The sequence below is a fragment of the Mytilus californianus genome, unplaced genomic scaffold, assembly GCF_021869535.1.
Source record: "Mytilus californianus isolate M0D057914Y unplaced genomic scaffold, xbMytCali1.0.p SCAF_12, whole genome shotgun sequence".
Classification (NCBI taxonomy): Eukaryota; Metazoa; Mollusca; class Bivalvia; order Mytilida; family Mytilidae; genus Mytilus; species Mytilus californianus.
The window spans coordinates 53,314,070-53,340,447 of record NW_026262604.1 but is presented as its reverse complement, the minus strand read 5'-3'; the positions used below and the strand labels follow the sequence as shown (position 1 = coordinate 53,340,447).

At 33.2% G+C, this 26,378-nt stretch overlaps 1 protein-coding gene across 4 annotated transcripts in view; it reads left to right on the top strand.

Moving 5' to 3' along the window:
• Positions 1-26,378, top strand: part of LOC127722004 (hydroxysteroid 11-beta-dehydrogenase 1-like protein) — an 81,415-nt gene that overhangs the window by 18,783 nt on the left and 36,254 nt on the right. For 2 of the 4 annotated variants that reach the window (XM_052228863.1, XM_052228862.1), the window contains exons 2-3: positions 6,776-6,877; positions 8,663-8,728. Coding sequence is in view for 1 of the 4 variants with exons in the window: in XM_052228860.1 (XP_052084820.1) it covers positions 23,258-23,283 (26 nt within the window). In the remaining 3 variants the exon portion in view is untranslated. Of the gene's footprint in view, positions 1-6,775; positions 6,878-8,662; positions 8,729-23,190; positions 23,284-26,378 lie in introns of those variants that run through there. The other 2 variants (XM_052228864.1, XM_052228860.1) reach the window with 2 other exon arrangements.

The following is a 26,378-nucleotide window of genomic DNA, read 5'->3' as shown; positions in this document are numbered from 1 at the left end:
TTCAACAAAAATTGAATATATGGGGTTCTTTGATATGCTGAATCTTACCATGTATTTAGATTTTTGATTATGGGCCCAGTTTTCAAGTTGGTCCAAATCGGGGTCCAAAATTAAACTTTGTTTGATTTCAACAAAAATTGAATATATGGGGTTCTGTAATATGCTGAATCTAACCGTGTATTAAGTTTTTGGATTTTGGGCCCCGTTTTAAAATTGGTCCACATTGAAGTCCAAAGGGTCCAAAATTTAACTTTGTTTGATTTCATCAAAAATTGAATTATTGGGGTTCTTTGATATGCCGAATCTAACCGTGTATTTAGATTCTTAATTTTTGGTTCCGTTTTCAAATTGGTCTACATAAAGGTCCAAAGGGTCCAAAATTAAACTTAGTTTGATTTTAACAAAAATTGAATTTTTAGGGTTCTTTGATATGCTGAATCTAAACATGTATTTAGATTTTTGATTATGGGCCCAGTTTTCAAGTTGGTCCAAATCGGGGTCCAAAATTAAACTTTGTTTGCTTTCAACAAAAATTGAATATATGGGGTTCTTTGATATGCTGAATCTAACCATGTATTTAGATTTTTGATTTTTGGGCCCTGTTATCATTTTTGTCCACATTGAGATCAAAAGGGTCCAAAATTAAACTTTGTTTGATTTCATCAAAAATTGAATTCTTGGGGTTCTTTGATATGCTGAATCTAACCATGTATTTAGATTTTGGATATTGGACCATAATAGGTGAATGTCCAATTTAAAATTTTTAAGTTCTTAGACCACATTCATTCTGTGTCAGAAACCTATGCTGTGTCAAATATTTAATCACAATCCAAATTCAGAGCTGTATCAAGCTTGAATGTTGTGTCCATACTTGCCCCAACTGTTCAGGGTTCGACCTCTGCGGTCGTATCAAGCTGCGCCCTGCGGAGCATTTTATTGACTTTGAAAACTTTTTGTCTGAAGATTATCTGATTCAGATAATATTAAATTCCAGAAATCTCGGACTGTACATGCATTTGATTGTTTCTTTTTTGTTAAAACAAGGAATTATTTGAATCTGGAATAATTTTGAATTCTGGAAATTGGTAAGAAATGTACCTTGAAAACTTAATCCAAACTAAAGAGGGTTAGCCATGTGCGCATGGCTATGGTTAATTTTACTTTCACTGGTATTTCAGTATGAACTAACTAACTCCCCTTATAGCCATGCGCATGCATGCATGGCTAAAAATTGAGTTAGTTTTCATCATAGATTTCTTATCAATTTTACGGAATTTTACAGAATTCAAAATTATTCCAGATTCAAATAATATTGTTTGTGTTGTGTGGTTGCTTTCTCATTGTCGTCAGTTACTCAGGTCTCCTTTTATTTGTTAGGTTTCTGTATCAATATCAGATCTTTGAAGATTTTTCTACCAACAATATTAGATTATCACGAACCTGTATCTTGCGTGTGTTAATATGCACACAACAATTTTCATTTAAAAGTTGAACATTAAATGAAAATTTTAACTTTATGATTTGAATTTTGATGATTATACATAAAATTAAAACATTTTAGCAGCTAAATTTGTAATCTTAACAATATATAGAGGTGTTGTTCATTTTATGAAGAAGTATTTTTATTCTTTTGACAATATCTTCTGTAATAAAATCTAGATTTTAAAGATTGAAATGCTATAAATGAAAATAAATATGATAATGCAGTATTATATTGGCCAATGAACAGGAAATACATTGATAAGAATATATACATATCTCTTGTATATTAAAGTGTAATATCAAGTGATTCTTAACTTGCTTAAAGTATCACGAAAAATGTTTTATTTTATATGAAAACGTAATTTAATCAACAAGCAGGAAAATGATAAAATTTATTTGAAAGGTCCAATCAGAATTCACATGAATATAATATTGGCACAAAATATATTTGCTATAAAACTGACATATATATGTTTATCAACCTGTGTTATAGCACTCAACCCTCAAATCTTCACCAGTAAAGCTCAAACCGAAACATCTGAAAACCAAAAAATGTATAAGACCAATTAAAACACAATTATGAGCTGTATGACCAAACGGCTCCTTAATAATAAGGAATGGTCACAGTTACTGATTCATTGTTGGTTGCTTATGTCCAGTGGCAAGTATCTCACAGTTTTTGAAACTATGATAATGTTACCTTCTGATATATAGGTCAGACCACCAATTCACCCACTTCAATTTAGAACATATGTAAAAGTAGCCCTTCCCTGACAAAAAATAGTGCTTTTGATGTCATTATATTTTACTTAAACTATAACAAACAAATTTGTAGAAATGAAACTTTTGATGAAAGAGAAATATTTGTAGACCATTTTGAGCCAAAATTTACTTGTCCATGAGTTTGCATTAAAAATTCAGGATTAATGCACTCCATAGTATACTTATTAAGATTTCCAGAAAACCAGGAGTTATTTTTAGCTCACCTGCCCCACAGGGCCAAGTGAGCTTTTCTCATCACTTGGCATCCGTCGTCCGTTAACTTTTACAAAAAAATTTTCCTCTGAAACTACTGGGCCAAATTTAACCAAACTTGGGCACAATCATCATTGGGGTATCTAGTTTAAAAAATGTGTCCGGTGACCTGGCCAACCAACCAAGATGGCTGCCATGGCTAAAAATAGAACAATGGGGTAAAATGTAGATTTTGGCTTATATCTCTGAAACCAAAGCATTTAGAGCAAATCTGACATGGGGTAAAATTGTTTATCAGGTCAAGATCTATATGCTCTGAAATTTTCAGATGAATCAGACAACCCGTTGTTGGGTTGCTGCCCCTGAAATGGTAATTTTAAGGAAATTTTGGTTATTATCTTGAATATTATTATAGATAGAGATAAACTGTAAACAGCAATAATGTTCAGCAAAGTAAGATCTACAAATAAATTGTTATGACCAAAATTGTCAGTCAACCCCTTTAGGAGTTATTGCCCTTTATAGTCAATTTTTAACAATTTTTCGTAAATTTTTGTAATCTTTTACAAAAATCTTCTTCTCTGAAACTACTGAGACAAATTTAACCATACTTGGCCATAATCATTATTAGGGTATCTAGTTTGAAAAATTTGTCCAATGACCCCGCCTTCCAACCATCATGGCCGACATGGTTAAAAATAGAACATAGGGGTAAAATGCAGTTTTTGGTTTATATCTCTGAAACTAAAGCATTTAGAGTAAATCTGACAGGTGGCAAAAATGTTCATCAGATTTAGATTTATCTGCCATGAAATTTTCAGACGAATCCGACAACCCATTGTTGGGTTTCTGCCCCTGAGCTAGTAATTTTACAGAAATTTTGCAGTTTTTTGTTATTATCTTAGATATCATTATAATATCTCATATCTAATACTATTAATTATGATTTAAACCTTATTTTACATGATTTCCAAAGCATCAGTAAATACAGGTGAGCGACACAGGCTCTTGAGAGCCTCTGGTTAGTAGTTCTTGACTTCCAAATGGAAGTATTTCGCTACAAGACTTTAAACATTGGTTGAAAATTGGCCTGAAGAAAGGTTATACATGTACAATTCAGGATATACCTGGTTTCTATGAAGTTAATCTTAAGGTAAAATATTTAGAATGCTGTGAAAATTGCAAAATTTGGTTGAATTAGATAAGGATTTTGAATTGGTGTTCTGACACCTATAGAAGCAATGATTGAATCTCAGATAAATCTCATACAACAATATCTTTGAACTGCTCAGATAGATGTTTAGAATTCAGTGGCAAATATTTCATGAATATTCAAATCAAGAACAGCACAACAACGACATGATCTTGTGCAATGCCAAATCAAAATGTGTTAAAGTTAGGCTTTCAAAAACTCAAAAAAAGTGACCATTCATCAAATCAGTGTACATTTTCAAATATCATATGAACATATTATTGTCCTGGGTATGCATGAAATATTTGCTACTGGACATTAGGCAACCATCATTTTATCAGTAATTTACTTTTTTTTTTTGGCAACGAGTTTCCAAAATACAGGATAACTATAAATAATTTAATTTTGGATGTAACGCGTCTTCTGATTGGCTGACGTTGTTTTGTTTATCAGCTCATAGACATAATTTTGTCATGTGACCGTGACGTCATCAACATTTTTTCATGGTTTACTCCGGTTTAAAATGGAATTTAGAATTAAATTATAAGAAATGACTGTAATATTTTTTCTGTCTATTCGAAATAACATAAAAAATGTGGTGCACACTTTAAAATAACCCACTACGCGGTTTATTCAGTGTGCACCACAGTTTTGATGTTATTTCTTCATAGACAGAAAAAATATTACAGTCATTCCTTAAATAACTTTTCCTAACCATCAACTGACAAAAAATTATAAGTGAACAGTTAAAATATATACCCCACCTGAAGGTCACAACTGTTTTAGAACCGCACCTGGAAGGTCACCAACTGTTTTAGAACCCCACCTGAAGGTAACCAACTGTTTTAGAACCCCACCTAAAGGTCAACAACTGTTTTAGAACTCCACATAAAGGTCACCCACTGCTTTAGAATCACAACTGAAGGTCATCAACTGTTTTAGAACCCCACCTAAAGGTAACCAGTGTTTTAGAACCCCAACTGAATTTCACCAACTGTTTTAGAACCCCACCTGAAGGTCACAACTGTTTTAGAACCCCACCTCATTGTCACCAACTGTTTTAGAACCCCACCTGAAGGTCACAACTGTTTTAGAATCACACCTGAAGGTCACCAACTGTTTGAGAACCCCACCTTAAGGTCACCACTGTTTTAGAACCCCACCTGAAGGTCATCAACTGTTTTTGAAATGTTAATCTTGTTTTAATGGCTTGTTAAACACCCACCTCAAGGAGGTCTATGGAGGAACAGAAATTTGATTTAGTTTCTAATTTAACCTTTCATGCTATCATGAAATTAATCTGTCCTTTATAAAATTTTTCCAATATCAGCCTGAAAATTTATTCCGCTCATGTTAAGTTAAGATATTACAATTTTGGTTTATTAAAGGAAAGATTTTAAATTTTGTTTGATCAACCTTTACACAAATTAAAGGTTTGTATATAATTTTCAAGTCAAAATGGACTCGAAAAAATTGAGAAATTTGATTAAGCACAGTGATACTCAGATCTGCTTTAAACTCGATTGGACTTAATTTCAATTATTATTTGTTCATAGCTATTTGTGGTCATTGTTTACGACATTAAGATGTTAATGTTTGCTTTATTGGGGAAGAAAATTAAGTATTTGCTACCTCACACTTCAGAAAAAAAATTGTTACGTAATCCCACATAATTTGATAAATTAAAAGAAGCAGCAGTAATCTAATTTTTCTCTTAAATATCATCTATTTGAAAGATACAGCCTGAAAATAGAAGTAGGTATTTTAAAAGTACATGTTTGTCCATATTAACAAACATGTCGAGCTAGACAGGAAAATATTTATGATGACCAAACTGAAAACCACACCGTTGAATACCCTACCAACCCAAATATTCTGACCGATGGAAGACCATATGTTCCAAGACAACTTTTATCTAATGGAACATCATGAGATCTAAATGAATAGAAAATAATTTGCAACTGACCAACGAACACTAACAAATAAACATTTAGACATATAAAAGGAGCAAATCAAGGCTTAAAGAAGTTTTTTCAAACGGTAATGAGGATAAATTTCACACTTAAATTAAGAATGACAAACATGAACAATTAAGTGATACATTGATGCACAATCAATTCTGATTTGAATGCTGTTATTATGTTATAGATACCACAAGGTCATGTGAGGTGACCATATTGTTGAATCATTAGTCAAGTAGTTCAATGCTCTATCTAATGTAGAGCACAAATTTAATGCTTTAGCTAATGTACTTTTACCAGTTTAATGCTCTAGCTTATGTACTTTTACCAGTTTAATGCTTTAGCTAATGTACGAGCACCAATTTAATGCTTTAGCTAATGTACAAGTAGCAGTTTAATGCTCTAGCTTATGTACAGGAACAAGTTAATGCTCTAGCTTATGTACAAGTACCAGTGTAATGTTCTAGCTCATGTTCAAATACTAGTTTAATGCTCTAGCATATGTCCAAGTACCAGTGTAATGTTCTAGCTCATGTTCTAATACCAGTTTAATGCTCTAGCTTATGTCCAAGTACCAGTTTAACGCTCTAGCTCATGTCCAAGTACCAGTTTAATGCTCTAGCTTATGTCCAAGTACCAGTTCAATGCTCTAGCTCATGTCCAAGTACCAGTTTAATGCTCTAGCTTATGTCCAAGTACCAGTTCAATGCTCTAGCTCATGTCCAAGTACCAGTTTAATGCTCTAGCTCATGTCCAAGTACCAGTTTAATGCTCTAGCTTATGTACAAATACCAGTTTAATGCTCTAACTTATGTACAAGTACCAGTTTAATGCACTAGCTCATGTCCAAGTACCAGTTTAATGCTCTAGCTCATGTTCAAGTACCAGTTTAATGCTCTAGCTCATGTCCAAGTACCGGTTTAATGCTCTAGCTTATGTCCAAGCACCAGTTTGATGCTCTAGATCATGTATGAAATTTTACTAGTCTGGGGAATTGGACTAGTGGCTAATGGTTTAGACTGAGAACCAGGTTTAAACTGACTTAAAAGACTGAATTTCTATTTGTTTGGCCTTGGATTTCATTAGGCTTTGTGTGTTTAACAAACAAAGGACAAAAATGCAGTGATGCGATAAGAATTTTAATGTAAAATGTTTTGTTTTTTAGATAGACAAAAGGATAAGGTGTGAATCTGTTATGTCAAAGACAACAGGTGATAAGGTTTGACAGATCTGTTTAAGAGGTAAAAATCTCTTTGATGTTTTTCAGGTGAGATGCGACAAGAATCTATACATTGAACATTTTGTTTTACTAGAATTATTTATGTTTTATTGCAGTTTTATTGAAGGTATACATGTATTAAGTCTAGTCAACTAATCTGTTATTGACAGCCAAGTTGAAATTAGATAGAGCTCAAAGGAAGTTTAAACCCTTTTAAGTTGTGTACAGTAAATAATGAAATATTGTCATATATATATAAAGATAAGAAGATGTGGTATGATTGCCAATCGAACAAATTTCCACAGAGACCAAATAACATAGAAGTTAACAACCATGAGCAAAACCCATACCACATAGCAAGGGTATAAAGGCCATGACACGCCAAATGTAAAACAATGAGAAAACTAATGGCCTTAGAATATCCACACAAGTTTGAAGAACAGTGTTAAATGATAGCAGAGCACATTTTTTGCTAAAAAGACTAAAATTATTCCATTGTTGGATTCATTTTGTGACCTTTAGATATGTAAATGAGATGTCAATGATACAAAAGAAACAGCAACATAAAACAGAATTCATGTCTTTTAGGACACCATGCCTGCTTGCTCTATTTACTGCTCAATCTGAGTCAAAAAGCTAATTATGCAAATACTTCCAAAAGTTTCCACACAATAATGAACTTGTATACTAAGTGACAAGTTAATGTGACCACAAGTTCATGTCTCAAACAAAAACTTTTACCTGTTATGTAGCCGATGAACAGACATACAGACATACTGTAAAATATAATGCCCCCTACTATCATAGGCGGGGCATTTGGTGATTTTGTATTCTTGGATGATGTTGGGATGATAAATATAAAAATAAGGAGATGAGGTATAATTGCCAATGAGACAACTATCCACCAAAGTTCAAATGAAGTGGATGTATTGTAAGCAATTATAGGCAACCATACGGCCTTCAACAAAGAGAAAAACCCATACCATTCAGTAATGCTCATTTAGTTATATTTACATTTGATAGAAGTCTCAGATGTAAAGATTGATTGATTGTTGCTAGCTAACATGCAAAGCTGTAAAGACTGAAAGTTTCACTGGTAACCTATTTAGAAATAATTCATCCATGTCATGCCCTACATGTTCATTTTAACATGAGTATAGGCATTATATTTGTAAATATCTTTATCCAAATGTTTACAGAAATGTTCCTTTTGGTCCCAAGCCTCGTTCCAAATACAACTGACAATGAATTAGTTGTGACATCAAGCATGTGTAACCCATGATTTATTGGATTAAGAATATGGTATTTTTCACAAGGCAAAAGAGAGCTTCATATTTGGAACCAATAATAAAAGTGTGCTTTCTTATTTTGTTTGTTGACCCTAAACTACCGTATGTTTTTTGCAAATTTTAGATATGCACAGTCCAATTAAGATGTGACTTTGTTTTTTGCTTTGCAATTTTATCTTTAATTTGCAGATTTACTGACTGTAATAATATAAGAAATCTCTGAGTAAAAATTACATTTCATAAGTTAATGAGGTAACATATTACAATAGAAAACTTGCTTGTATTTCTGTTTTCCTTAAATTGATTTAGTTCTTATGGTCCAAGTAGTTTGATTAAAAAGGTGGAAATACTGCTTAATTGTCAGTAAACAAATATTATGAAAGAGTTAAGTATTGAATAGAAATAAAAACAAGATTTCTTCAAAAAGAATGCATAAAACAAAGATATATCCTTGTGTAACCTTCATTAATACATATTTTTTACTTTTTCTGTAAAATAATGAATTACTTAATAAATGTGATTACTTATCATCTGTCATTTGTAGAAAATAACCAAACAGTACAAAGAAAATACAAGTTTATACAGACAGAGTGAGAATTGTTGTTCCAAGGTAAGAATTAAATACTGATATTTTGAACTTAACATATGGGAGGCTTTAACATGGTCAAATCCAACTTGCAACCTTGGGTGCTTTGATTGGCAGGTGTTTCATTTAAAAGGACTTTTGACTTTAAATATGTTCAAAACTCAGAATCAGATCAGTTTAGAACTATATAGTTTGCTTAAAAGCTACCTGGTGACATGAGGCAATTTTTAAATATGACCTATAAGGGTACCCTATGGGAGCCTCATATGGTATAGACACTTGTTTGCCATTGGAGAGCATATTTTGAGCCATATAGAAAAAATGGTTTTCAGGTGTTGAAGGAAGACTACCTTATATAGAAGTTCACAGTTTTGTCGAGCCTGCAACATTTATGTCGCGAAAGCGAGATATAGCAATCCTAGATTCTAGCGGCGGTGGCAACATTTAGGGTCAGTCTATGGTTTAAGTTTTTTTTTAAGACATTAATAACTTGGTCAAACCTTCATTGAATTTTAGGAAATTTGGAAATAAGCTTCTTTATGACCAAATCACAGTATATTCAGTGAGAAATATTTATTTTTATTTTTCTGTATTTTACTGATAAATGGACTTAAGTTTTTTTCCCAATTAAACATTTAGATTCAGTCTGAGGTTAAAGTTTTCAGTTATCAATAACTTTGTCAAACCTTCAAGGAATTTTATGAAATTTGGATAGAAGCTTCTTGATGATCAAAATAGAGTATCCAGAACAAAATTTTGAAAATATTTATTTTCATTTGCCCACATTTTACTGATAAATGGACTTAGTTTTTTAGCTCACCTGGCCCGAAGGGCCAAGTGAGCTTTTCTCATCACTTGGCGTCCGTCGTCCGTCGTCGGCGTTAACTTTTTACATTTTGAACTTCTTCTAGAGAACCACTGAATGGAATGAAACCAAACATGGCATGAATGTTCCTTATGAGGTGCTGACCAAGTGTTGTTACTTTGTAGCCGATCCATCATCCAAGATGGCCGCCAGCCGGGGACTTAGTTTAACATAGGACCCTATGGGAAATGCATACAAATGACTTCTTTTAGAGAACCACTGAATGGAATGTAACAAAACATAGCATGAATGTTCCTTACAAGGTGCTGACCAAGTGTTGTTACTTTGTAGCTGTTCCATCATCCAAAATGGCCACCAGTGAGGGACTTAGTTTAACATAGGACCCTATGGGAAATGCATACAAATGACTTCTTTTAGAGAACCACTGAATGGAATGAAACAAAACATAGCATGAATGTTCATTAGGAGGTGCTGACCAAGTGTTGTTACTTTGTAGCTGATCCATCATCCAAGATGGCCGCCAGCGGAGGACTTAGTTTAACATAGGACCCTATGGGAAATGCATACAAATGACTTCTTTTAGAGAACCACTGAATGGAATGAAACAAAACATAGCATGAATGTTCCTTACAAGGTGCTGACCAAGTGTTGTTACTTTGTAGCTGTTCCATCATCCAAAATGGCCGCCAGTGAGGGACTTAGTTTAACATAGGACCCTATGGCAAATGCATACAAATGACTTCTTTTAGAGAACCACTGAATGGAATGAAACAAAACATAGCATGAATGTTCATTAGGAGGTGCTGACCAAGTGTTGTTACTTTGTAGCTGTTCCATCATCCAAAATGGCCGCCAGTGAGGGACTTAGTTTAACATAGGACCCTATGGGAAATACATACAAATGTCTTCTTTTATAGAACCACTGAACGGAATGAAACCAAACATGGTATGAATGTTCCTTATGAGGTGCTGACCGAGTGTTGGTACTTTGAAGCCGATCCATAATCCAAGATGGCCGCCAGCGGGGGACTTAGTTTAACATAGGACCCTACGGGAAATACATACAAATGTCTTCTTTTAGAGAACCACTGAATGGAATAAAACCAAACATGGTATGAATGTTCCTTATGAGGTGCTGACTGAGTGTTGTTACTTTGAAGCCGATCCATAATCCAAGATGGCCGCCAGCGGGGGACTTAGTTTAACATAGGACCCTATGGGAAATACATACAAATGTCTTCTTTTAGAGAACCACTGAATGGAATGAAACCAAACATTGCATGAATGTTTCTTATGAGGTGCTGACCGAGTGTTGTTACTTTGAAGCCGATCCATAATCCAAGATGGCTGCCAGCGGGGGACTTAGTTTAACATACCACCCTATGGGAAATACATACAAATGTCTTCTTTTAGAGAACCACTGAATGGAATGAAACCAAACATGGTATGAATGTTCTTTATGAGGTGCTGACCGAGTGTTGTTACTTTGAAGCCGATCCATAATCCAAGATGGATGCCAGCGGGGGACTTAGTTTAACATGGGACCCTATGGGAAATACATACAAATGTCTTCTTTTAGAGAACCACTGAATGCAATGAAACCAAACATGGCATGAATGTTCCTTATGAGGTCTTGACTAAGTGTTGTTACTTTGAAGCCGATCCATCATCCAAGATGGCCGCCAGAGAGGGACTTAGTTTAACATAGGACCCTATGGGAAATACATACAAATGTCTTCTTTTAGAGAACCACTGAATGCAATGAAACCAAACATGGCATGAATGTTCCTTATGAGGTGCTGACCAAGTGTTGTTACTTTGAAGCTGATCCATCATCCAAGATGGCAGCCAGCGGGGGACTTAGTTTAACATAGGACCCTATAGGAAATACATACAAATGTCTTCTTTTAGAGAACCACCGAATGCAATGAAACCAAACATGGCATGAATGTTCCTTATGAGGTGCTGACCAAGTGTTGTTACTTTGAAGCTGATCCATCATCCAAGATGGCAGCCAGCGGGGGACTTAGTTTAACATAGGACCCTATGGGAAATACATACAAATGTCTTCTTTTAGAGAACCACTGAATGCAATGAAACCAAACATGGCATGAATGTTCCTTATGAGGTGCTGACCAAGTGTTGTTACTATGAAGCCGATCTATAATCTAAGATGGCCGCCAGCGGAGGACTTAGTTTAACATAGGACCCTATGAGAAATACGTACAAATGTTTTCTTTTAGAGAACCATTGAATGGAATGAAACCAAACATGGCATGCATGTTCCTTTTGAGGTGCTGACCAAGTGTTGTTACTTTGAAGCTGATCCTTCATCCATGATGGCTGCCAGATGGGGACAATGTTTAACAAAGGACCCTATGGATGATACATACAAATGTCTTCTTTTAGAGAACCACATACTGAATGGATTGAAACCAAACATGGCATGAATGTTCCTTATGAGGTGCTGACTAAGTTTTGTTACTTTGAAGCTGATCCTTCATCCATGATGGCCGCCAATAGGGGGACTTCCTTTAACATAAGACCCTATGGGAAATACATACAAATGCTTCTTCTAGAGGTGCACTGAATGGAATGAAACCAAAACATGGCATAAATGTTTCTTATGAGGTGCTGATTAAGTGTTGCTACTTTGTTGCCGATTTACTGTTCAAGATGGCCACCAGGATTTTTTATTAAATTACAGGACCAATATTATACCAAATTTGGCCTCACTCATTATTAGGGTATCTGTTATGATTTTAATCTATTTTTACATGATTTCCAAAACCAAAGTAGAATCAGGTGAGCGACACAGGCTCTTGAGAGCCTCTAGTTTATAGTTACCAAGTTGATACAGTCTTAAAAGTTTGTTACAGGTCAATTACTTTGTCAAAGCTTCATAGAATTTTATGAAACTTTGGCAGAAGCTTTTTTATGATTAAGAGTTAAATGTCTGAAGCAAACTTTTAAAAATTTTGTTTTTTTCATTTTCAGTTTTTTTCTGATAGATAGACTTAGTTTTTTTACAGAACTTTAACACTTACAGACAGTCTGGGATTAAATTTTTTTGACATGGTAAATTTGTAAACCTTCATCGATTGTTATGAAACTTAGACAGTAGCTAATCTTCAATACCACGAAGCTAATCTTCAATACCAAGAAATAGCATCTAAAGAAAATTTAAATTTTTTTTTTTAAATTTCTGTATTTTACTGATAAATTGACTCACTTTTTAAAGTTGATATTACACTTTTACATTGACAGTAGCAATAGCAGGGGAGACACTCGGTTCCGCAGCACCCCTCACAAATTTTTAATTCTTGTAATTTGAAAACCTGAAAAACAATTTTTACCCTGTAAGTTACATTTTCATGATTCTTTCTCAAAACTTTGTAACAACTTTTTAGACTGGATTATTTAGATCTTGATTACTTGATATATATTAAGTAGACACTTATCTATTATTAGATATTGTGCTTGATCTCTAGATGATTTTTGTTGTTGTGTTGCTGTCTTTTTGATGAACATCTTCTTTTATTCATATAGACTTATTTCCAGTCCCTTTTTATGCCCTGCTGTGGTGGAGGGGATATCAAGTTTTACCCTTGTTAGTCCATACGTCTGTAGGTCCCAAAATTAGTTTCCTTTCTCTAACTTCAAAGTTTGCCTCAATCAAATGTTATGAAACTTGTACACAATGCTTATTATCATCAAACACAGATTAAGTTCAGATTTTGGTGGCATCACTAACACCGTTCACCCGTTAAGTCCCTTTATAAATTGAAAAAAAAAACTGGCAAGTTTGTTGTTTACACAAGAATTTAGTTTGCCTCAACCAAATGGTATGAAACTTATACACAATGCTTATTACAACCAAACACAGATCAAGTTTGAATTTGGTTGGTATCAATTTCACTGTTATCGAGTTATGTCCCTTTATAAATAGAAAATTGATGAATTTGCCATATATTTACAAGCGGGGGCATCTGTGTCCATGGACACATTCTTCTTTTATTTATAAAAGCGTTGCATCATTTGAAAACTGTATCAAACATATTAAATGACTTCATTTTACAATTGAATCTTAATGCGACAAAATAACATAAGCTTTGTGACATCAGAAATATACGGGAAAAATGCATGAATGTCAAAGTATACTGTTTAATGCCAACTTAGTATTTACACTCTATATTTAATGGTTTTAAATTAAATTCTGATTCTCAACTGAGTTTCAATTCTTATTGCAAAATTACTTTATCTCTATTTTATCAGATAGCTAGATATTATTTTTAATAACCAAATTGTTTATGTCAGATTTCAATAACATTACTGTAGGAGGGCGGGGGAGACATCAAGAACTAGACATTTTTAATTTTCTGTCTTGTAGGAAAAGTTTATTAATGAATCTTAGAAAGTCAGATCTAATAAACCTTTTCAGATTTTATATTCCCTAGAGATCAGTACAATAAAAAAAATTGATCTCTTTAAGCATGATATGTCAGTTTTAAATAATTAATCATAGTTCAATAATTGTATTGCCTACAGCAGGAATTTGTTTCCATATATAGTATAAAATACATCTGATGCATATTTATTATATGATACAGCAGATTCAATATTCTTTGGAAACCAATTTTTGTTGATTTCGAGGGTACACTGTGAACCACCAATCTGAATGTTTAATACCATACAAAGGAGTAGGGGCATTAAGGCCCAGGTTTGGCCCAAGAAAATATAATGTTTGACAACTAATTAAAATTTGCACATAATGTTAGGATATGCATAAAGTCAAGAAATATAAATGAAAAACATAAACATTTTTAGGCAGTTAAGCTGCCTTATGCTAGCACCCTAGATTTGTGTTCTTCCCAACGAATGCTGAAAAAAGTGCCATTGTTATAATCTAGTAGGCTGATATGTTATTTATAACTAAGGCCAATTAAAATTAATTGATAGATTTTCATCCCCGCCCGCCCCTCTGAAATCGTTCCGCCCCAATTTTTTTTATTTTGAAAAAATTTACGATTTCCGGATTTTGTTCATTTTCGTTACCGGTAACTGTCGATAATTTCGTTTCATTAATAACATCCTGTTTCAAATTTTGGTTTTTGCATTTCTTTGTATGTTTGAATCGTTATACATGTATATACATGATAGAACCTTATTATTACACTTGTATATATGAAGAACACGTCACAAGAGCGTTTCATATCTAATAAAAAATAAAAAATAAAATCCTCCCACCCACCCCATTTTTTTCAAAAATTTGGATGAAAATCTGCTAATTAAATTTACTTGGCCTAATTGGACATTTTTTTCATACTTTTAATTCTGGAATACAAAAAATATAACCAGAATAACCTTAAATGATCGTCGAGTGACCCATAATATTTGAAGTTGCACATAGGAAATAGTGCTCAATAGAAATCCGTACGTAGTTTATTATCCCCTGTGCTTTTGGCTAAGATGTCAAAGAACAATTGTATGAAATATTTCATCGCCGAAAATCTGTAATTACAAGTCGTTTATATTTTCCAAATGGTAAAATGCGCAGGAATATTGTTCATGTACAACAAATCTCTATGATAGAGGAAATAAAGTTATATATCTAAGTTGGCAGTAATTTTACAACTTATCTTGCCAAATAAGGTTGTTGTTTTATAAATGAAACCATGTCATGAAACAGATCCGGAAATCGACGTTGATGGGATGTTTTAAGTAATGTGGACAACTCTTCCCCGAGACAAGTCGGACCGAATCCACTCGAACTGTCTAAGAAGACAACTCAGACCGCTTGTCAGATTTCCTTAGGGTTTCATAAAATGTTAGACTAACATGTCAAGAGGAGCCATCAATCTTTTGTTTGTGCATTGGGGTCTATCTAGGGGTATTTTGAGGGCCTAAAGAAGGGATGGGTTTACTGTAGAACCCTATGGGGTTTTATTTTTTAAATTTTCAAATGACTATTCCTCGAAAACAGTAAGTGATAGACACACGTGGTCTTCAGTAATGAGTAGAGGACAATAAAACAAATCAAATAAAGTATAGGGTGAGTCCCTGGGGGTCATCCCAACCCCCTTCAATTTGAAAATGTGCTTTTATCTTGTAAACAGTCGCAAACCCCACCCCTAAACCATATATATACTTGTATGGGACAATAAAACAAATCAAATGAAAATAATTTGGGGAAGTACCCGGTGTCACCCACCCCCTTCTGTTTGAGAACTTGTAAATGGTCGAGATCCCCACCCCTAAACCATATATATTCATGTATGGGATAATATAACAAATCAAATGAAATATATGGGGAATCCCTGGGGTCACCCCACCCCTTAACCATTTATTTATGTATGGAACAATAAAACAAATCAAATGAAATATAGGGAGAGTCCCTGGGGTAACCCCACCCCTCCTGTTTGAGAACTTGTAAACAGTCGAGATCCCCACCCCTAAACCATATATATATTCATGTATGGGACAATAAAACAAATCGAATGAAATATAGGGAGAGTCCTTGGGGTTACCCCAACCCTCCTGTTTGAGAACTTGTAAACGGTAGAGATCCCCACCCCTAAACCATATGTATTCGTGTAGAAGACAATTTAACAAATCAAATTACATATATGGGGAGTCCCTTGGGTCACCCCACACTCTACTGTTTGAGAACTTTTAAATGGTCGAGATCCCCACCCCTAAACCATATGTATTCATGTATGGGACAATAAAACAAATCAAATGAAATATATGGGGAGTCCTTAGGGTCACCCCACCCCTTCCTGTTTGAGAACTTGTAAACGGTCGAGATCCCCGCCCCTAAACCATATATATTCATGTATAGGACAATTTAACAAATCAAATGAAATATATGGGGAGTCCCTGGGGTCACCCCACATCCTCCTGTTTAAGAACTTGGAAATGGTTGAGATCCCCCCCCCTAACCCATATATATTCATGTATGGGACAGTAAAACAAATCAAATGAAATATAGGGGAAGTCCCTGGGGTCACCCCACCACTCCTGTTTGAGAACTTGGAGATGGTCGAGATCCCCACCCCTAAACCTTATATATTCATGTATAGGACAATTTAACAAATCAAATGAAATATATGGGGAGTCCCTGGGGTCCCCCCACCCCCTCCTGTTTGAGAACTTGTAAACGGTCGAGATCCCCACCCCTAAACCATATAAATTCATGTATGGGACAATATAACAAATCAAATGATATATATATGGGGAGTCCCTGGGGTCACCTCACACTCTACTGTTTGAGAACTTTTAAATGGTCGAGATCCCCACCCCTAAACCATATGTATTCATGTATGGGACAATAAAACAAATCAAATGAAATAGATGGGGAGTCCCTAGGGTCACCCCACCCCCTCCTGTTTGAGAACTTGTAAACGGTCGAGATCCTCACCCCTAAACCATATATATTCATGTATAGGACAATTTAACAAATCAAATGAAATATATGGGGAGTCCCTGGGGTCACCCCACATCCTCCTGTTTAAGAACTTGGAAATGGGTGATATCCCCCCCCTAACCCATATATATTCATGTATGGGACAGTAAAACAAATCAAATGAAATATAGGGGAAGTCCCTGGGGTCACCCCACCACTCCTGTTTGAGAACTTGGAGATGGTCGAGTTCCCCACCCCTAAACCATATATATACTTGTATGGGACAATAAAACAAATCAAATGAAAATAATTTGGGGAGTCCCCACCCCCTCCTGTTTGAGAACTTGTAAACGGTCGAGATCCCCACCCCTAAACCATATAAATTCATGTATGGGACAATATAACAAATCAAATGAAATATATATGGGGAGTCCCTGGGGTCACCTCACCCCCTACTATTTGAGAACTTGGAAATGGTCAAGATTCCTACCCCTAAACCATATCTATTCTTGTATGGGACAATAAAACAAATCAAATGAAATATAGGGGGTGTCCCTGGGGTCACCCCACCCCCTCCTGTTTGAGAACTTGTAAACGGTCGAGATACCCACTCCTAAACCATATTTATTCCTGTTCGTCATTTCAAAAAGATTTGACTGACATACAGGGTCAATCCCCTAGCTGTCACATATGCATATCACTTTACTAGACCAAACCAATATGTACTGGACTTTGTCCAATGTCAGGCGACCATAGGAATGACAAATTATGGGAGCTTTGTTTGGGAGACGGCATCCTGTTACAATTATTTCTTGTTTATTATAAAATTTTATTGATGCAAAAAATGAGTTTAGGTTAGTTGAATTTACACTAATTTTTTTTTGAATTATTTCTGGGCCTATAATAATTTTCATTTATGGCTCATTTTAAAGAAAGCATATAAATCTTTCAAGCAGTGTAAAACCCAAGAATGTTTGACCAACTATTTTATAATCACCTGACATTTTATTCCATACTTGGTATGGAGTGACATCATGGACTTAGTGAAGATGGGGGTCATTTACATTGATACATATGCGTTGCTTTTGAAAACCTTGATAAAATATTAATTAATTTGCCTTAATAATCAATTCATTAGATAAACATAAATGTACCATATACGAATGTTTAATGTTTGTTCTTTCAAATCTTAAAAAAAAAAAAAAATTGAAGCAACACTGCCACAGTTTTCATATTACATTTGCCTTGTTGGTTAACTGCCTACAGCGCTTACAGTGCTTTGATTTATCTGATGATGTCACAATTACGTCATAATAAGTTCCATTGTAGAAACATCATGTGCAGCCAAAAAGAGAAAATAATTTAAGAGAAGCTTTGTTATAACTATTGACATAATTTCACCAAATATAAAGTTGTTTCTTGGATGTGCACATACTTTGCCAATCTAAAATATACTTAAAAGAAGATGAAAAACAAGGAAAATTAACTGATTTTACAAAATAAACAAATTTTGTGATAGTTTGTTGCCATGGTAACTCGTTAAATATGAAATTTAAATGTTTTTATTTTCTGAAAAACTTTTATCTTTGTCTAGTTAAGACAAATTTAAGAATATGTATGACGACTTTTAAATTTCCACTAATATTTGGGTCAAATAAGGGCCTTATTGCCCTTCTCCTTTTCTAAAGATATATGCAGACTTTGGCAAAACCATATGATATGAAATATCCATGAAAATACCATTTTTCTTCAATCCATACAATTTTGAACTGTTGATAAACAATTGTATCCACGGTAGTTGTGGTTTATAGATGGAGGTGGAAAGAAAAGCTTCAAGAAGTCGTATTTGGACTTAAGTTGTAAATTATTTAAATGTTGCAGTTTAATTCATAAAATTGAAAGTCATATATATAGTTACTCTTCAAGTAAAAGCTTTTGTGATCACATTTCAGTTCACTAAAAAATCATATTGTCTATTGATGAAGACAGTACGTTGACCTCTAGATGTCTTTTGGTTTTACGTGTCGTTGTCACATTGATTAATATTCTACGCCTACTTTTTACTATAGTTTGAATTACTTGCGACTGATTTGCATAACATGGCTGAATTGCTGATCTAGATTGACAGTAGTAGGCAATGTCTGTACTTTAGGTATCAGTTTTGTAAGATATAATATCGATTGTGGTTCAAACCTATTCTATGTAGCTTAACTTCATTTGATTTGGTAATTACATATATTGATAAGAGTTCTATTAGATTTGCCCTGAGTAGGAAATTAACAGTTGTCCATATTGGAAGAATAAAACTTTATAGCTGAAAGAGAAGAAAACTGTGGGTCCATCCCTTAGTCGGATTTTCTGTCTGTTTGTCCCATATCAGGTTAAAGTTTTGGGTTAAGGTAGTTTGTACTCACATCAATTTGAAACTAAGTACACATGATCATGATAAAGTGTTCATTGTTGAAGGTCGTATGGTGACTTATAGTTGTTAACTTCTATGTCATTTAGTCTGTGGTGGAAAGTTGTCTCATTGGCAATCATACCAAATCTTTTTATATTTAAAATAATGCCAAACTAGGGTTTTAACCATTATTTCACAGTTTACTGAACATGGAAATTTGAGTTGGTCATCATGAGTTCTACAAGCAAATATTCTTGTTTAATAAATATAAAAAGACCTCATGCTGGTTGCATCTTTTTACGGAACATTCTGTGAAGATATTTGATGTACAGATTTACTGACATGAAAATCTTTATTACAGAATCTTTATGTTGTCATATCTTGCTTACTGATTTCAAAGTTATAATTGGACTAAGCTATAAATGTTTAATATTGGAGTATTATGTTTTTACTTGACTAGGCCACCCTTAACAAATTCTTTGTTTGATGTTGCCTACCCATGCCGTGTAGAGTTGGGTAGGTAGGTAAGGATTTAATTTAATTTTTGGCCAACAGCATAATTTACATGTTTTAAACAACAAAACGATGTAAGAGCACTCAAACAAACTTTTTTTTTTAAATTGAAACAATTTGTCATAAAATTTTTCAGGTATGCTGCTTTTTAGGTAGGTGTGTAGGTAGGCACTATCAAGCAGCTTTACTTTTATTTTTGGCCTGGTATTTGAAGCAAAAAATTATAGTTTTCCTTGATCTATATTTGCATGTAGTTTTAATGTATGCTAATGAAATTCACGACAACATGCAGTTAACCCACATACTGCTTAAGTAGCCCATTATAATTATTTTCAGACACATAAATACTTAAAAAATATGATTTTGACAGAATTTATCACTTTTTGAGAGAAAGGTTCATTCCAGGTTAATTTAAATGCACTTCATTTCATTCATTTTAGATTAATTATAGAATTCTTGTATATCATAGTGCACATCACAATGTGCAACCAGTGCGTGACATGTTGTCTGAGGCAATACACAATTAATTATTTAAATGTTTGCAACTAAAAATCATCATGTCATAAAAGGGTTTTAAAAAGGAAAAAAAAGAGTTTTATTATGAAACAAAAAATATATATTGTACAATTAAAATACACATAATTACAATTAAAGAAAAATTGCTTAGATGTCAACCCTTTAGACAATGTTAGATATCAGTGGGAGGCTTTCATAATATTTCAAAAATTTTGACGATACCTCTGAAGGCTATAGTTTCCTGAGGAAGTAGTCTTATCGGACTACCCTCTGCTAAGCTCTCCATATAATTGAATATCAGTTCTTTGTGACAACAAATATGTTAACATAGTCTAATATCTTTGACCTTGACCTTTCATCAGCGTCATAATGTTTGAACCAATGTTGATAAGCTTGACCCCAACTTGTCCAGTTCTGCCAATTTGCTGGGAAAACAACGTAAAAATTATTGTTCTTATATAAAAAACACAAATACAATTCAATAAATTGATAATCTAGATATTGTTAAATATCTGCTGCTGGACACAATATGAAGCCTTTTTGGACTTGTTCACTGCTACTGGACAAAAAAACTTCATATAGTGACTTACAGCTGATATTTTACATTCTCTTATGATTGTGGCCTGTTTTCTATTTTTTACATGAAGAGATATTCTTGTAATCACAGTGCAGAGTGTTATACGAAAAAGTGATATGAAAACTGTGTTAATTTGATTGGCTTATCCAGTATCATGAGACATTATAATGACATTGCCATTAGATATTCGTTACGTCATTGATATCTTTCAAAGGTTAAGAGGATTTAAATTTTTTCCATGGCAATGGACATATGTGATAATTTTTCAATAATATACAAAAAACTCACACTTTTCTTAAGTGTACAAACAGTTTTAAAATGTCTGATGTTAAAGTTTGATGCCGGAACAGGACATATGACATCATACTGGTATTTGCAAAAGAAAAGATCAATGATTCAGAGAATTTTTTATTTTACACAATGTAAGTGTTGACCATAAGAGAAATTAGTTTAAAAACTCGGGAGAATTGGATATCACTTGATATCAACTGTCGATATTTAATATAAATAGTAATAATGATTAACTTGCCTATAGATAAGTAGCAATTTGCATAAAACCTGATAACTGATAAAAATCTCTAACTTTACAGAATTTTTGTACTTCATTGTTTGATTGTCCTGTAAAAATTAAAATTTTCTCATTTGCTTTGTTTATATACTTTGTTTAAAGTTGAACACTATAATTGATGTAAAAATAAGGTGATGTATGATAATTGACAATTTTCCCGTGCGGCATGTCAGGAGTAAATGCAAAGACTGTTGGCACTGATTGTAATAATTTGTTCAGTTATGGTGACATGTCTTTGTGCACACTGTTACTTTGTGAACTAGCTAATTGAAAATCAGGTTGAGCTTGTGTTGTAGTACAAACAGGGTTCATAATCATATCTCATTAACATATTCTCATTCTGATATGCATATGATATATGCCATTGGACGGGAAGTGCCAATCCATCATCATCTTCAAAAGACAAGTATCCATATATTACGGAAGAGAAATCTTGCTCTACATTTATATCAGGAGCTTCATATATATATGGTATGTTTTGAAAGGGATCATTTAAAAATATTTACCTGCTTTACATTAATTGTTTTGTATACTCACCTGAAAAATGTAAACAATATCATATAATATCTGGATCTTGTCTGATCATCTATAGTTAGCATGAAAGCTAAACAATATATTTTACAAAAAGATTTTTCGTTAATTTCAATAAATAATGTACATGTTCACAAAAAAAATAAGAAAAGAGGGATATATATATATATATATATATATATATATGAAGCTTGTCAATGTCCTGAGGCTGATATCTCATCTGTAAAATTTGTATGAAGTTTTAAAATTATATCTTTTTATTTGTTTTGGCTTTAAGGATTTTTTTGTGTTGAAGGTAGATCTTTTATAAGTTTAGTTCAATTGATTCAAAACTTTTTGATGAGCACAGCTGCTTACAGATTGTATGATATGACCAATAAGCTGTATGTTAACCTCTAAATGTCTTTTGGGTTGTTTTGTTTGTTTCTCTTGGTTGCTGTCTCATTGATGAATACCCAATATCTTCTTTTATTCCTATCAAAATCTTGATTGATGGAAATACTATCACAGTTGGTTAATAATTACAAGTTTGAAATAGCGTACTTTAATAATTAAACACAGAAAATTTGATGTCAGGCCTTGTCATTGTATTTCTTAATAAAAAACATTTTTTACCTGACTTAACTTTCATTGGTTCTGTATCTGCGGTAAACAATGGTCATTCTAAGGTCTTGTCGCAATTCAATTAACCTGTGTAAATATCCTGTCGTGTAAGATCATTGTTTTGACATGACAACCTCATTCCTTAGTGAGGTCAACAAGTGCAATAGGCGTACCGCCACAGTGTTGTAGTGATATTAAATCGGCATAAAATGTGTCCAGCGAAAATTAATGCGAACTCTTGTGTTTGTTTTCTGTACAGTTAAATAAAACGAGCTTTATCCGATAATAGGTTTTATCCCCAAAACGGGCGTGATTTCAATAGCACTTAAAAAACTATCAAGAATAAATTAGGATTCATTTTAAGCCTCATTTGTTGTTGTTCTTGAGTGAAAATTAGAAATTTTTTTTTATTGACATATTAAGAATCAGAGAGAGAGGACTGAACAAGTTTACAATGCAAAGCAGCTTATTCCATTAAACATCTTGTAACAAACATTTAATTAGAGAATAGAAATTTGATCGTTTTTTTATTCTATAGGCTATATGAATGTCAGACCCATGGAACAGATGTTAGTACGGATTATGTTGTATATTATATAGAAGTTACAGTAATATGATGTTCAAGTCAATATTTAACAGGTCAGTTCAGTTTTATTTAAACTCAGTAGAAATTGTATTAAGTTCAGTAATATCATGAATATTGCCTGAAGACTGCAAAGATTTGAAAAATTATTTGTAAATGGTCATTTTCAGCAATTTTTCAAAAGTTTTCTCTCTTCAATAGACCTATTTTTTTTGGGGGGGGGGGGGGGGGGATATTTTTCACAATACTCTTAACCTTCTTAAATGCCAGTGGGTACTGAGAGATTTTCCCTTAGATCAACAAAACCCCAAATCCAAGATAGGAGTCTTAATTTGTACAGAAATAAACATATGAAATTTATTAATTTATGATTATGGGTTTCTAAATTTATTATGATATCTATTTTAAATTAAAAAAATTAAGAGGAAAATTTTTACTGAAACTTGAAAGCTGAAAGCTAGGTATTACATTTGTGAATGCTATCAAAATCCCTTGAACACAAAATTTAAGAATTAATTTAGTAATAGTTTAAATTGTTAAATTCAAGGTTTCATTCATCGATTTGTTGGGACTCTCATTGTCAATACTATTAAAAAGCATTTACCTCAAATGGACTTCTGACGAAATATTGTGACTCAAAAAAAACAATTTATATAGTTAAACATAATTTTTTCCATCATTGAAAATTGACTAGATCAACCATTTCTTGGCAAACATTCTAGTTTTTCAAATGCTTTTATTTCAAAAGCATTCACACAGACTTATCGTATTTTTCAGAATTTTATTGTATTGTAAGTTTTCGATTTCAAAAAGACAACACTCATAAAAATGTTGTTCGATTGAATTTTAGCAACAAATGACTTCCTCGTATTGATGTAAGAAACACAACTTAAATACTTTTATTATATAGAAGAAAAAATAACGCATATTTGCGAGCTGAATATTGAGAAAAAAATCTCAACACATTGTGAAAGAATTTTAGTAACTAAAACTAAAAAATGTAATAAAAAGTGAAATTGAAAATTGTCACGAAAAGCGTTTGCCCATAATTCAGTAGATTTGGCATTTGACAGCTTGAACTTCCATCAATCAGTCATTTAGTAACAGGATGTTTAATCTCTACCATTGTGTAAAAAAATGTTGATCGATTGCTCTATCACCAATATTAATCAAAATCTGATTTCTATCTTAGAAAGGTAGTGAAAAATAATAATTAAAGAGAGATTTGTAAGTGAATAAGATAATATCTGTCACATACCTATTAGTATTAGAGTATAGAAAAAAGAAAGTTATAGAATATCTTATCGATAAATTGGAGATTGATTTAAGATTGAAATATGGCAGGCATTTGAAGGCTTCTACTTATTTTTTTTGTCCCGGAACAAATGGAAATTTGACCATGGAATAATGTAGGACTTATATAAAATTGGGGGATGTATATCTATTTAGAATATGCAATGCAAACAAATGAAAATATATCCATGGAATAATTTAGGACGAAAAATTAGGTCTAAACTTCAGGGATGTATCTCCTTAGTCATTTGATATAAGATTAAAGAATAAGTTCAAGGAGTTGCAGTAGATGGTCGTATAAAAAGTCATGAAAGTATAATTTTCCATTGGAAACAAGTGTCCGAAATTTTGTAGGAAATTCAGCAATCCTGATGAGTAATTAAACAGAAATCAATGCCTGTTTGCTATGTGGTATGGGTTTTGCTCATTATTGAAGGCTGTATGGCAACTTATAGTTGCTAACATCTATGTCATTCATATTCCCTTACTAAAAACCATTATTACTAATGGTGCCTAATATTCTATATGTCATGGAATAGAAGTTCCTTCATAATATAAGTTCCAAATGGAAACAATATTCTGGAATATTATTTCGGCTGGAATAAATATTACAGTAAATGTTCCTAACGGAATAAATGGTATAGAATATTTGTTCCAACAGGAACAGATATTATGACATTATTTATAACAAAGTTTCCAGTGGAACTTCTGTTAGGCGGAACAAATATACGTTGACATGTTGACCAGTAGATGTCTTTTGGTTTTTTTGTGTTGTGTTGTTGGATTGCTGTTTCATTGAGAAATATCCCAATCCTCTTTTGGTTTTTTAACATTTCATACTAAAATCATTATCACCAATATGCCATTATATGGTACCTTGATTAAGCTTTTAAGTTTTCATGAACTTGTCTCTCCCTGAAATCCCATGGCAACAGACACTGTTAGAAGAGAAACCTTGTTCTCTGTATAGCCAGAGGTAACAATTATGATGTTTACTGAGGAACAATGTTAATATTTGTTATACACATCATAGCACTGCAGACATGGCATATCATTGATTAATTTAATGAAATTTGTGAATGTGATATATTATTTTAATAACTTGAGGTGTTTTGCTCTCCATGTAACAGCTTTGTGGCTATAAGGTTTTTGAACTCTGATTCATTTTATGGTTGTATTACTAAAACTACAACGAGATTGATGACCAACAAGATTCTCATTCACCCTTTTAATTGCCTGAATCTAATGCTGATTCATATATCATAAATATCATGCTGATTCACACATCTGAATTTAATGTTGATTTATATGTCTAAATCTAGTGCTGATTCCCATGTCTGAATCTAATGTTGATTTACATGTCTGAATCTAATGCTGATTCACATGTCTAAATCTAATGCTGATTCACATGTCTGAATCAAATGCTGATTCACGTGTCTAAATCTAATGCTGATTCACACATGTCTAAATATAATGCTGATTCACATGTCTGAATCTAATACTGATTCACATGTCTAAATCTAATGCTGATATACACATCTGAATCTAATGCTGATACACATGTCTGAATCTAATGCTGATTCACATGTCTAAATCTAATGCTGATATACACATCTGAATCTAATGCTGATACACATGTCTGAATCTAATGCTGATTCACATGTCTAAATCTAATGCTGATATACACATCTGAATCTAATGCTGATTCAAATGTCTTACTCTGATGCTGATTCACCTGTCTGAATCTTATGTTGATTCACATGTCTGAATCTTATGTTGATTCACATGTCTGAATCTTATGTTGATTCACATGTCTCAATATAATGCTGATTCACATGTCTAAATATAATGCTGATTC